Source organism: Hemitrygon akajei, chromosome 2, assembly GCF_048418815.1.
Source record: "Hemitrygon akajei chromosome 2, sHemAka1.3, whole genome shotgun sequence".
Taxonomy (NCBI): domain Eukaryota; kingdom Metazoa; phylum Chordata; class Chondrichthyes; order Myliobatiformes; family Dasyatidae; genus Hemitrygon; species Hemitrygon akajei.
The window spans coordinates 15,609,303-15,624,239 of record NC_133125.1 but is presented as its reverse complement, the minus strand read 5'-3'; the positions used below and the strand labels follow the sequence as shown (position 1 = coordinate 15,624,239).

At 38.7% G+C, this 14,937-nt stretch overlaps 1 protein-coding gene across 1 annotated transcript in view; it reads right to left on the bottom strand.

Annotated features, from left to right (window-relative positions):
* Nucleotides 1-1,553: 1,553 nt before the first annotated feature.
* The window catches only part of LOC140739402 (leucyl-cystinyl aminopeptidase-like), a 113,905-nt gene continuing 100,521 nt past the window's right edge, over nt 1,554-14,937 (bottom strand). Inside the window, exons 17-18 of the mRNA XM_073067674.1 lie at nt 12,595-12,676; nt 1,554-3,540 (exon numbers count right to left, since the gene is read on the bottom strand). Coding sequence (XP_072923775.1) covers nt 3,412-3,540; nt 12,595-12,676 — 211 coding nt within the window. The 3' untranslated portion in view covers nt 1,554-3,411. The remainder of the gene's footprint in view (nt 3,541-12,594; nt 12,677-14,937) is intronic.

Below are 14,937 nucleotides of genomic sequence, written 5' to 3'. Positions count from 1 at the left end.
GGGGACACCAGTCACCCCAACCACAAAATGTTTCGGCTGCTTCTGTCTGCAAACGCTACTGCAGCATTAAAGCCAGGGCCAACAGGCTACAGGACAGCTTCTTTCTACAAGCCATTAGACTTTTAAATTCACATGTCTCTACATTGCAAGAGTCATAATGTAAAGATTTTTACTCCCTCACATAGTGGGATGGATGTAAAATTTTAATAAACTCAAAATTCTAGAATTCAACCTCCAACATATATTAATGCTATTTCATTAATAATTTCTAAATAGTGTATACATTGTTCAAAGATGATCATTATTTGTCACGTGTACATCAAAACATAAAGTGCAATGTATCATGTGCATTAATGACCACAGTCTAAATATGTGTTGGGGGCAGCCCGCAACTGTCCCCATGATTGTGGCACCAACATAGCATGCCCACAGCTTACAAACCTGAACCTGTATGTCTTTGGAATGTGGGAGGATGCTGGAGCACCCAGAGGAAACTTGTGGTCACGGGGAGAACGTACAAACTCCTTACACTCAGTGGCGGGAATTGAACTCCAATCACTGATTATTGGCACTGTAACGCGTTGCATGAATGGATATGCTACCGGGATTCTCCATAAACAACACAGAAGAGTTCAGTCTGTTTAATAGGTAAATTTTACATTAAAAAAATTATGGAATTGAAATGTCCAAATGCACCTGTTTTCAGTGTTACATGCTTTGCTGGTATTATTCAAGTCCTCCCATTTTCTTCAAGTAATTTATTGAAAGTAATATTCCAGCCATTATTTGCCACCAAACTAACTTCGCATTCCTTAATTCATATGAAGAATGAAATAAGTATCTAAGGTTAATAAGTACATTAACACTATAAATAGCTGCATTTTGGTTTTAAAACATGTTCCTACAACACTAAAATAAAATGTAAGAGTTTATAACTATTTTCCATAGTCCCAGTGAAGGGTCTGGGCCTGAAACAGCCAGTGTTTTCTCTTTTCCATTGATGCTGCCTGGCCTGCCGTGTTCCTCTAGAATTTTGTGTGTTTTAATTTGATTTCCAGCATCTGCAGATTTTCTCTTTTTCCATTGCTGTCCATTTAACGATTTCAATCAAATCAAACCTAGTTTCATTATCTCTCAATCCATACATAGATAGAGTCGAATAAGACAATGTTCCTCTGGAGCCAAGGTGCATAACATACATTCAAGATAGTGAAAAGTAAAAAAACATATCATTATGCAAAAAACATATGCATATTCCAGGACCCTGAGTGACTTGCAAATTGATGGCGTGGCTCCCAGCAATCCAGCCTGTGATTCCACCAGTCGAACACTTGAGGCCAGCCCCAACCAAGCATGTATGTTACGCTATGTCACCTCCATCATCTGCTCACCTGGAGTACAGCAGCAGGCAAGCCCGCAGCTTGAGGCCAAGTCCTCAAATCATTTGTTAATTTATTTCAGATTATATATTCAACAAATTATTTATTTTTCCACTAAATGCACCAGTATTTCTGTTTTATACATTGCTTGCAGTTCAGTAATGAGCACACAAGTCCAAAATTATTAAAATTTATTAATTTGATTCACAAAAGAGAGGATAGCAATTTATATATAGTTTTCAATTTGCATTAGACCTTATTTCCAAGTTGCTATTGTGCAATGAGACAAGCTTGAAATAATAGAGATCAAACAACTTAAATAGATATATAATTTGTAGTTATTTCAAAAATTAAAGGATTGATATTTGTATAATTTACATTTTATTAAATTCCAAAAATAATCTGTGGGCTTTCAAATTGTAGCACTTTAAACCTGAAATAATAAACTCTGATAAACTAGAAATATAAATTATAAAGTACCACTTTACACCTGAGAGAAGAGCACTGTCAATGCAATAACTACATTTTGGGGAGATGCTAATTAAATTTGTTTAAAGTAAATTAGGTGGCTATGGCTTCCATTTAACTCTTGTACATGTAGGTTAAAACTTAACTACTCTTCCTGTTTGGTCACCAAAGAAAAAGTACTCACATAATTACAAAAATGAATGGTGATGGTCAACACACAAATTAATTGAGCTAGTTGTTATTTTGTAGGTTAATTATTTGTAATCATTTAAACAATCCTGCACCGTTTTTCAATTATTTATTGAACATGTGATTCTAGGCAGTACCTGCACTTAACCTGACTACCCGATTAATATAATGAGCATTTCCTAATTCATATAGAGAATGAATTAAATACCTGAGGTTAATAAATATATTAACATTAGATATTGCTGCATTATTTTGCATACTCTCTTAAATCAGCCTGTTATTTTTAAATCTTCATTTCTTTTGACACAGGATTTTATCTGTTAAATTATTTATGATGACACATACTGATTTACAAGAATATCTATTTGAATAATGTTTCATTCTGATTGGTCTGGTGCAATTCACAAACTTTAATTGTAATTGAAACACATCTGTCAATTACATGCTGTCCATGCTGTCAGTGAGATGTCTCACTAATTCAGTTGTGTAATTCTGATATGACTACAAAGCTCATGTTATCAGAGAATCTCAGATAAAGAGATTGGTAAATAGATTTGCATTTTTTTCTTTATATGAAGTTGAATATTTTGTTAATAAAAATGTATATTCAGTAGCAACTAGTTGGGCAAGTGTTGAAAAACAACTGAAAGCACAGAAAAGCTAGGGAAATGATTTATGATGATACTTCAGTGAAATTCTTAACTTATGGCATCCCATAAAATGACCTTTTCAATGTAAAACATTTTGGGGCGATAACAATCACTGACTTCTGTCTGTCAAATCAGTAGTCCTGATACGGATACAGTAACTGAAAATGTATTGATTCACAGAGCTGATATATATTGTTGTACACAGAGTACACCACACACTACATAGTGATTATGCTTTACAAAGGAGTCTCTCTCCATTCTACAGTAGGTGTCACAAAACAATGTCCTATTATGAGAAAACCGAATTGGAAAAAAAGCCTTCACTGAAAAGCAAAATGTAAAATAATGCTGAAATAACTAAGCTGAATGTTCTCCCTTTAACTTCTGGTGAATACATTACTCAACTTTTCCACTCAAACCAAATGGCTAAAGCGAGTAACTCAAAAGATAATGTTTTGCTTATTAAAATGTTTTGTAAAATACATTCACCCATTACCGCAGAGCCACATGATTTGTCTCCAGCTCCTCACAATTACAAATCATGTTCAACGGCTGATCAATCTGTAATTCACCCTGTACTGACATCAACTCTCTCCAATACTACAAACTGACTTTACAAATGACAGTTGATTTCACCTTGCTTTACGCAATAGCAATTTACCATTGCTTTGCACTCAAGTCTATTAATTTACTGAAATTCAATGTACTGACAACAGAAAAAAATTCTATTGCTTTTCCAGACTTTTCAAGTTTGCCTCCATCCATTGAATGTTCAACTGAATTCTATCCAGTGCCTTTTGGATGAACTCTGATTGTGAACTTTTGTCTGTCAGTGAATCAAAGAATGTTTGGACCTGTAATTAAAAACAAACAAGGTTAGTTAAATTTATGTACCTTGCATGTTATTCCATATCTGTAGTCTCTAACTTCCAACATTTTACATAATTCTTTATTCATTATAATTGTATGTTTGTTACATGTTGCACCCTAGTCAACACACCACAGCAAATTCCTAATAGATGTAAATGTACAGTGAATTCCAGTTAATTGGGAGCATCGATCTCATAAATTTTGGCCCAATTAAGTACCTGCCCCAATTAGCTGAAGCTTCAGGTTAATAGTTAGAATTGTTTAAAAAAACAAACTACCATTTAACTGAGTAACAAATTACATATGTAAATGAAATACAGAACAAATTAGAACACTACCAATATTGCTACAGTACTACAAAACTATAACAATTTCTATTAGCTATCGACAAAGGAAGTTATCCAGTTTATATTACCGTGTTCTTCTGACTGACTGTAAATGAACAAAATCAGTGCAGTCACCTAGTGCAGATAATGGGTTGCCTTCATTGCCTTCCTGCATGAAGTAGTGTCATAATTCAACAATAAATTTCCTCTCAAAATTATAAAAAATTGCTGCTTTTTGAATCAGAATCTGTCAGCCAAAATGGATAACATAAGCACATGCATCTGATGCTATTTAAAAAAAACATTTGCTCTGGGCATGGTGAAGTGTGTAATAGCCACAGAAGGACATGTGACTGACACTAGCAGAAACTATTTTGCAAAGGTCTTCTGTCCCAATTAATCGGCATAGTGTCTCAAATAAATAAAGGAAATCAAAGTTCAAAGTAAATCTTATTATCAGAGTACCTGTACATACGTATCACCACATACAACCCTGAGATTCATTTTCCTGAGGGCATACTCAGCAAGTCAATAGAATAGTAACTGTAACAGGATCAATGAAAGATCAAGCAGAGTTGAGAAGACAAAAAACTGTGAAAATGCAAATATAAATAAATAATGAGAACATGAAATAACACGATGAAGAGTCCTTAAAATGAGATCATTGTTTAGGGAGCAACTCAATGGATGGGCAAGTGGCTGCACCTATCCCCTTTTGTTCAAGAGCCTGATGGTTGAGGAGTAATAACTGTTCTAGAAACTTGGTGGTGTGAATCCTGAAGCTTTTGTACCTTTAACCTGATGATAACACTGAGAAAAGAGCACAGCCTGGGTAGTGAGGTTCTCTGATGATGGATACTACTTTCTTACGACTTTGTTTCATGTAGATTTGCTTCATGGCTTAGAGGGCTTTACCTGTGAGGTAATGAGCCAAATCCATTCCCTTTTGTAGGATATTTGGTTCAAAGACATTAGTGTTTCCATAGCAGGCCATGATGCAGTCAGTCAATAAACAGAAATCTACAGCACATTACAGGCTCTTCAGCCCACAATGTTCTGCCACGTAGCCTACTCCAGAAACTGCCTAGAATTTCCCTAGCGCATAGCCCTCTATTTTTTTAAGCTCCATGTACCTATCTACAAGGCTCTTAAAAGACCCGATTGTATCCGCTTCCACCACCATCACTGGCAATGCATTCCATGCACCCACCACCCACACAGTTATTACTTTTCAAACATCAGGCTCCTAAACATCATGGATAACTTCACTCAACTCAACAATGAACTGATTCTAGTAAGAGTAATACTGGATTATGAGGAAGTTGTATTCCTGTAATTTGTTCCAGTAAAAGTCTTAAATTTGTCCAAAAAGGTTGAATTTTAGAACAAGACCATGTAGAATGTAAAAAAGTACCAGTTTCTTGGTTACATCGGAAACACTGATCAGATAAACTTGAATTTAATTAATTTATTTTTTGTGGTGTAATATATAACTGATGTAGAAAATTATATTGCACTAATCTTAACCGAACAGTTATTGTATTTGTCATACTATCAAGACTTAGTCTTGACCAATTTGTTTCTTCAATTTTAATATTCAAATCACTTTCCCATTTTTGTTTTGACTTATGGACTCCTTGTTTAATTGCCTGTTTTTGAATCAAATTATACATACAAGATATAAATTTTTTAATATTTCCAATATTACTCTTACTAGGTGATATTGAAGGGATAAAACCGAAACTCAAACTAAATAAATACCAGAAAGAATTCATAAAAATTGCACTGGCAGTAGCCAAAAAGGCTATTGCAGTTACTTGGAAATCGGATACATATTTAAGTATAGATTGTTGGAAGAAAGAAATTTATGGCTGTATTCCATTAGAAAAAATTACTTATAATTTAAGAGATATATATGAAACATTTCTGAAAATTTGGTGCCCTTATTTACAAAAGACAGGACTAAATATATAGGTGCTCTGAAGATGAAACAATTGGTTACTTGGGGTAAGAAATAAATATATATACTAAAGTTATTAAGAACTCCATGGAGCATGTGGAGATCTTCCAACAACCAGGCACTCTTTCTTTTTTTTCTCACTTTCTCTTTTTTTTATAGGGAAGTTAGGGGGGAGGGGTTAAGGGGAGGGGGGAAGGGATATATACATTTTTTTTCCATACTTTGTAATCACTTAAAAACGCAATAAAAAAAAGTTTTCAAAAAAACAATGAACTGATTCCACAACCTATGGATTCACTTTCAAGGACTCTACAATCAAGTTCTCAGTATTATTTATTTACTTATCTTTTTACTTGCAGGTTTGTTTGTTTTTTGCACATTGGTTGTTTGTCAGTCTTTGTGTGTAGGTTTTCCATTGACTCTATTGTACTTCACTGTTCTACTGTGAAAGCCTGCAAGGAAATGAATCTCAATATCGTACATGGGTGACATATACAGTGGCGTGCAAACATTTGGGCACCCCTGGTCAAAATTTTTGTTACTGTGAATAGTTAAGTGAGTAGAAGCTGAACTGATCCCCAAAAGTCAAAGTTAAAGATGAAACATTCTTTTCAATGTTTTAAGCAAGATTAGTGTATTATTTTTGTTTTGTAGAATTTTGGAGTGTAAAAAAAAGGAAAGGAGTACCATGCAAAAGTTTGGGCACCCCAAGAGATTTGAGCTCTCAGATAACTTTTACCAAGGTCTCAGACCTTAAATAGCTTGTTAGGTCTATGGCTTGTTCACAGTCATCGTTAGGAAAGGCCAGGTGATGCAAATTTCAAAGCTTTATAAATACCCTGACTCCTTAAACCTTGTCCCAACAATCAGCAGCCATGGGCTCCTCTAAGCAGCTGCCTAGCACTCTGAAAATTAAAATAAATGATGCCCGCAAAGCAGGAAAGTGTGGCGTATGGTTAAGGTGTTGGACTAGCGATCTGAAGGTCGTGAGTACAATCCCCAGCCGAGGTAGTGTTTTGCGTCCTTGAGCAAGGCACAAACACACACTGCTTCAGTGTACCCAGCTGAAAATGGACACCAGCAAAATGCTGGGGGTTAACCTTGCAATAGATTGGCGTCCTATCTGGAGGGGGGGGGCGGGGGAGTCTTGTACTCACAGTTGCTTCACAGCACGGAAACCGACATAAGCACCAGCCTGATGAGGCTATAAGGCTCGGGACAGACTTTAACAGGAGAAGGCTATAAGAAGATAGCAAAGCATTTTCAGGTAGCCGTTTCCTCAGTTTGTAATGTAATTAAGAAATGGCAGTTAACAGGAATGATGGTCAAGTTGAGGTCTGGAAGACCAAGAAAACTTTCTGAGAGAACTGCTCGTAGGATTGCTAGAAAGGCAAATCAAAACCCCCGTTGACTGCAAAAGACCTTCAGGAAGATTTAGCAGACTCTGGAGTGGTGGTGCACTGTTCTACTGTGCAGTGACACCTACACAAATATGACCTTCATGGAAGAGTCATCAGAAGAAAACCTTTCCTGCATCCTCATCACAAAATTCAACATCAGAAGTTTGCAAAGGAACATCTAAACAAGCCTGATGCATTTTGGAAACAAGTCCTGTGGACTGATGAAGTTAAAATAGAACTTTTTGGCCGCACTGAGCAAAGGTACGTTTGGAGAAAAAAGGGTGCAGAATTTCATGAAAAGAACACCTCTCCAATTATTAAGCATGGGGGTGGATCGGTCATGCTTTGGGCTTGTGTTGCAGCCAGTGGCACGGGGAACATTTCACTGGTAGAGGGAAGAATGAATTCAATTAAATACCAGCAAATTCTGGAAGCAAACATCACACCGTCTGTAAAGAAGCTGAAGGTGAAAAGAGGATGGCTTCTACAACAGGTTAATGATCCTAAATACACCTCAAAATCCATAATGGACTACCTCAAGAGGCACAAGCTGAAGGTTTTGCCATGGCCCTCACAATCCCCCGACCTAAACATCATCAAAAATCTGTGGATAGACCTCAAAAGAGCAGTGTATACAAGACGGCCCAAGAATCTCACAGAACTAGAAGACTTTTGCAAGGAAGAATGGGCAAAAATCCCCTAAACAAGAATTGAAAGACTCTTAGCTGGCTACCGAAAGTGTTTACAAGCTGTGATACTTGCCAAAGGGGGTGTTACTAAGTACTGACCATACAGGGGGTGCCCAAACTTTTGCTTCGGGCCCTTTTCCTTTTTTGTTATTTTGAAACTGTAAAAGATGGAAATAAAAAAGTAATCTTGCTTAAAATATTAAAGAAATGTGTTGTAGCGATGTGCTACACACAGCGCTGAAATAACGACACGCAGTCGGTAAGTCGTTTCGAGACTAGTTTATTCAAACTTCGCGGTGCTGGTATTTAAATCCCTAGCACCCGCCCTCTCCGGGCAGAAATGACGTCGGAGATGCATTACCAAAGTCTCCCCCCGCGCGCTGGCTATTTGTGAGCCGGTTCGCCTGCGCAGAAAGTGGGTCGCCACAGTGTCATCTTTAACTTTATGACTTTTGGAGATCAGTTCATCTTCTACTCACTTAACTATTCACAGTAAGAAAAATTTTGACCGGGCTGCCCAAACTTTTGTATGCCACTGTATATACTTTGATAATAAATTACTTTGAACTTTGACTGGAGGATTAAAAATGCTGTTCTGTTATTCAAAATAAGCAATATGGTTAAGCCAGGAAACTCCATGCCACTGTGTCTTGAATAACTAGGAAGTGTAAAAATATTGTAAGGGAAAGTACTTATCTCACAAACTTTCAAAGGTTCACATACAATGTACAACTCTAATGTTATTCTTCTCCAGATAGACACAAAATAAAGGAAAACAATGGAAGTCAGTTCAGAGTAAGAGCTAACCCACACACAAAAAAAGGGAAAACAGCAACACAATCATCAAACCCCCAAACACCCCTCCCTGCATGAAATGCAATTGGAAACTTGGCCCCAAATCCTCCTCCCCTGCACATAAAAACCTAACAGAATCACATAAAGAACATAGTCTGCCAAAACCCGTCCCCTGCACAAAATCTCAATAAGAATATTGACCCCCAAATCCCCTTCCCACCACCGGCACAAAAAAAAACTTAAAAGTGCAACAGGAACATCACCCCCCCAACCCTCCCTCCACTCGCACAAAAAATTTGAGAAATAATGGGCAAAAATGCAGAATATAAAAATCGTAAGACTGAAAAAGTCCACATAGTCCAAATCCATAAACACAGATCTTGGTAACATCATAGAAAGAATTATAGTTCAAGGGCACAGGCTTACCCTTTGGTTATAGGCTGTCTTCCGGCAACAGAGGGGATTAAAAAGCATGTAGCCAGTGCTGAACACTCGCTCGCCTTCTGCATTCACCTCAATGATTCATCTTCCTTTTTGCTTTAATCAGCGAATAATGGAAGTGGCAACAGAAGTTTGTCAAAATTTTTGATATCATGCCAAATCTTTGCAGACTCTTAAGAAAGTAGAAGCACTGTTGTGCTTTCTTTGCAATTGCATTTATGTGCTGGGTACAAGATAGGTCCTCTTAAATAGTAACACACAGGAATTTAAAGTTGTTAACTCTCTCCACCTCTGATGAGGACCTCTGGTTTCCTTCTGCTGAAGTCTACAATCAGTTCCTTCATCTTGCTAACATTGAATGAGAGGTTGTTGTTATGACACCACTCAGCAAAATTTTCAACCTTCCTTCTGTATGCTGATTCATCAGCTCCTTTGATATGGTCCACAACAATGGTGACATCAGCAAACTTGAACATGGTACTGGAGATGTGCTTAGCCGCACAGTCATAGCTGTAAAGGGAGTAGAACAGGGAGCTAGGCACACAGCCCTTTGGTGCGCTATGCAGGTCACCACAATCTTCTTGGGCACTGGTATAACCGAAGCCTGCTTCAAGTACGTGGATGCCACATACTGCTGAAGCAAGAGGTTAAAGATATCAGTGAACACACCAGCCTGATGTCAATACAAGTCTTTAGTACGTGGCCAGGTACAAATGCTTTCCTTGTATTTACTCTCCTGACTTGTCTGCATGCCAGCTTCAGATACGGAGGTCAAAATATTATTTGGAGAAGTGGGGGTTTGCAGTGGTTCCTCCATGTTCTGAAGGTCAAAGTGTGCCTAGAGAGCATTGAGCTGACCTGGAAACCAAGCCCTGCTGTCTCCCATGTCACTTGACTGAAATTCGTAGCAGGTGGTAGCATTCAAGCCTTGACACAGCTGTTGATCCTCAGTCATTGACTGTAGTTTGGTTCGGAATGTCCAATTCTCCTGTGAAATGGCTTTCCGGACATCACACCTGCACTCATGTAGCATTCTTGGCCTCCAAACTTGAATACCTCTGATCTGGCCCTCAGCAAATTCCAGATCTCATGGTTCATCCAGGGTTTCTGATAGGGCAGATGCTGAATGATATAGTGGGGCACACTCACCTGCTCCGTTTTAATAAAGTCCATTGCAATCCTGGTGTTTTCATTCAGATCTCTCGATATATCTAGATATCTCTGGAAATCTTGGCTATTTTCTCAATTACTTTTTGTTTTTAAAAGTTGTCCCAAATGAGCAGCTGCCCTAATTAACCAATGGCTCAATTAACTGGAAACCACTGTGAATGGCAAATAATCTTGATTCAAAAGATAAAAATGGGAAAAAGGAACAAAACCTGAATGGACTGAAGGTTGCAAAATCTCTTTATTTATTGATTAAGATACATTGAAGAATAGGCCCTTTGAGCCACACTACCTAGCAATTAATCCCAGCCTATTAATGGGACAATTTACAATGACCAATTAACCTACCAACCGGTATGCCTTTGGGCTGTGGGATGCAGTTAAGTTCTTAATAATACAGACCATACCTGATGATACTGTAAGTTCAAAGTCCAAAATACATTTGGTTCAGACACCCTGACCTTTTCAATCTGCCCTGGCACAAACATCGGGTTCAGTTGCTCAGTACACTCTGGGGCCTCGACCACAATGCCTTGATTTGGTCTGTACCCGAATACTCATGAATTGTCTGAGAATCCAAGGAGGCATTTGCTTGGGGCATTGAGTTAGAGATGGAGGAAAATGGGAGGAAAGAAATAAGGAGAGACTTTCGCATACCATTGTCACAATATCATCCTCAATCAAATGTTCAGATTGGTCATAAAGATTGTTTTGTTTAGTATGTATTCCCATTTGTTCCTGATCATCATTACAATTAACGCTTTGTCTATTCTATATGACACAAGAAGATATTTCTTTGCAACACAGTGCATGTTTGACATAAAATTCTAATTTAATATTTAAAATATTGGCTTGAAGGTAAGAAGTGGAAGGTGGTGATTGAAGGCTGTTTCTCAGAATGGAGACCAGTGACTAGTGATGTGCCATAGGGGTCAGTGTTGGGATCCTTGTAATTCGTTATTTATATACAGGATTTGGATGTGAATACACAGGGCTCAATCACTAATTTTGCAGACAACATGAAATTAGGAGTTGTTGATGGTGAAGAAGATCATCATGAATTATGCAGAGATCATGATCAGTAAGGGAAGTGGGCTGAGGAGTGGCAAATGGATTTCAAAACAAGCAAGTGTGAGGTGATGCATTTTAGAAAGTCAGACCACCGTAGACTTATACTATGAATGGGAGTGTAATGGAACAGAGGGATTCCAATTCACATTTATTTATCACATGTACATCGAAACATACAGTGAAATGTATTGTTTGTCTTAACAACCACAACACTCAAGGATGTACAGGAGGCTGCATTGTTAATTGAAATGGTTGTCCCAGGCAGACAGGGTGGTAAATAACGGTGTTAAGCACACTGGCATTCATCAGTGTACGTGTTGTCATGGGATGTGTTGCATTTGTACAATTCCTTGGTGAGGTCACAATTGGAGTACTGTGTACAGGTTTGATTACACCATTATAGGAAAGATGTGGTTAAACTGGAAAGAATGCAGAAAAGATTTACAAGGATGTTGCCAGGAGATTGACCAGGCTGGGTCTTTATTCTTTGGAATGTAAGAAAATGAACTTCTTAATATTATGAGAGGCATATGTAAGGTGGACAGTAGATATTTTCCACAGGACAGGGGAATCCAAAAATAGGGAGCTTATATTCAGGGAGAGAGGGGAAAGATTTAAAATGAACCTGAGGGTGGTGAATATCTGGAATGAGCTGTCAAAAGAAGTGGTTGAGGCACAAATAATAGTATCATATAAGAAACACTTGGATAAGTACATGGAGGGATAGAGACCAAGCACAGGAAACTGGGACCAGCTAGATAGACAATGTAGTTGGCAAAGTCTTGTTGGGTCTACATCCATGCCCTATTGCTATTTGACTAATATTTGTTCCTCAAGGCAAACCTCTAGTTCCAGTTTCATCCAACCTCAGTAGAAAAAGTCTGCTTGCATTTACCTTGTCTGTAACCCTCATAATTTAAATGCTTTTTGTTTAATCAGCACCTGTACTATAAACCTGATGGGACAATACAACTGATATTTAATGACCAATCTAATCAAGTGAACATTATTTAAAATCTTCTTTATATTGATACACTGCACATAATGCAGCAACCAACGCCAAGGCTTTATTTTTTCTTGGTCAAGCTGTATGGAGTTACGAAACCTACTCAAAAGCATTCCCAATAAATGTATTGTGTGTTTGAAAGATTAAAATTAATAAAGGTTTTCATAATCAGACATCACTAACCTCAAGCAGGTGGGTCTTTGTTGAGAATTTTGATGCTGTTTCAATGACAATGATATGAATATCAAACAATCCAAGATCAAACCTAGTAACAGAGTTTGAAAAATTATTTTCATGCAATGAACTTCATATTTTTCCACAAATGGAATAAATAATTTAAATTGAATTTTAATACCATAAATATATTTACAATACTGTGTAAAAGCCTTAGGCACAGATAAATCTCAGGTGCCCAAGACCTTTGCACAGGGCTTTAGAAATTTATGTTTTGCACCCGCAAAAAAAATCATCACATATGTGAGTGATGATAAACCTGATTCTGATACGGGTCTCTATTGTGGACTGAAAGCAGGAGGGGGGCAGGGAAAGGGAAATCATGATTGAGAAAAGGGGAAGGGAGATGGGAAGGAGCAGGAAGCACCAGAGAGACATTCTGTAATGATCAACAAAACAATTGTTTGGAATAAAATGACTTTACCTGATGAATCAGGGTTGGTTGTGTCTGCACCCTCCCCAACCCGCGTCCCTGGCACTCGTTTCTCTGCCACCTGTCCCATGGTCATCCGTGACACTCTAAGATCACCACTCACAACATCCTTTACTCCCACTAGGTTTACAAACTTGCTCTCCACTCCACATTGACAACTACAGTACTGTGTAAAAGTCTTAGGCACCCTAGCTATATCTATGTGCCCGAGACTTTGCACAGTGCTGTATATCAACACCTCTAACATTAAAAAAATTCTTAGGTACCAGAAGAATTACAATAAAAGTAAAGTACAAGGGTGTTAATAGTTAAAGGGAAAAGGCAGGAGGATGGGATTGAGAGGGATAATAAATTAGCCATGATGGAATGGCAGAGCAGATTTAAAGGGCCAAATGGCCTATTTCTGCTTCTATGTCTCATTATCTGAATTGACTGCTGAAAGAGGGACCAAAAGTTTAAATAGAAGGTTTTCTTTGTCAGAAGGGTCTTAGAAGACTGTCAGTGAAGAGATTGTTGGATAGGAAAGTCAGAAGAGAACAGTCAAAAGCAGAAGCAGCAGAAATAGCTTTGGTGATAATAGGGGAAGTTACAAAGAGACACTAAGCAAGTAGTTTAGTAACATAAGGCCTGGGAAAGCTTAAGAGGAATGGTGACTGCATCTGTGTACATACATCTCTGAGCACATGTGGAAAAGAATCATGGTTTACTGATTTCAATGTCAGGGAAAGGGTAGAGAGGAGGAGTTAAAAGTACAGTTGCTATCACTCACATGTCACACATCTGACAGACTGGAATTTGAAACTAATGACAACAAAGATGCTATCACAGCCCACTGTGATCAGACCTATGGCTTGAGCAGGTCAGCTTCCTCTGCTTTGGAGAGACCAGGCATAGATTGGGTAATCGCTGTACAGACCACACTGTATATAGTTGGCGTAATGCGATTACAGCACCAGTGACCCAGGTTCAATTCTGCCATTGTGTGTAAGGAGTTTGTACACTCTCCCCGTGACCGTGTGGGTTTCCTCAGGGTGCTCCGGTTTCCTCCTACATCCCCAAAATGTACGGAATAGTAGGTGAATAGGTCACATGGTTGTAATTGGTCAGCGCAGGCTCATTTGGCTGGAAGGGCCTGTTACTATTCTGTATCACTAAATAAATTAAATAAATACCTGCAGCCGGTCTGCAGGAGTGATCTAGTGCTTCCTGTTGTATGTCACTTAAATTCTCAATTCCATTCCCATTCTGACCACTGCCACAGTGAGACCCAATGTAAACAAGATGTTATGCCTGCAGCCCCCTCCTTTGTGAGAATCGCAAGAGCACTAGTGGGTTGGGTCAGTGGACCCAGGAAATGGGAGAGAGACGTGCCGAATGCCTCGTTCCCTGGCGATGCAAAATAACGCGACATTGGCCATTGTCTCTTGGAGACACATTTGTGGATTGGGAACTATGCTACGTGCAAGCCCTCGGGCAAAGTGGGCTGGTTGAGAGAGAGATTGCATCACCCCCAACCTGATTGATATCTACTACCCTGCGAGTCAAGATAAAAGAGGGGCTGTAGAGACGGCCCCTCAGACGCACCAGAAGAAACGCTAGCGATCCCGTAATAGCGGGAAACCATTTGAAGGAAGCCGCGTGCGTTCAGTTCCGTTGCCTGGGAGCTGGTGGCTGGTACCACGGAAAACGACTTTGAACTAACAACGGGGAACCAACTCCCCCGACTCAACAGATTGGCCTCATAAAAGACCCGGGCAAGTTTCTTTTCTCAAAAATCTCTCTCTCTCCAACAAGTGAAAACCCAGCGGTCCCCAAAGGCTGAAGCCTGCAGGAACTGAGTGACTTTTATATTTCCATCG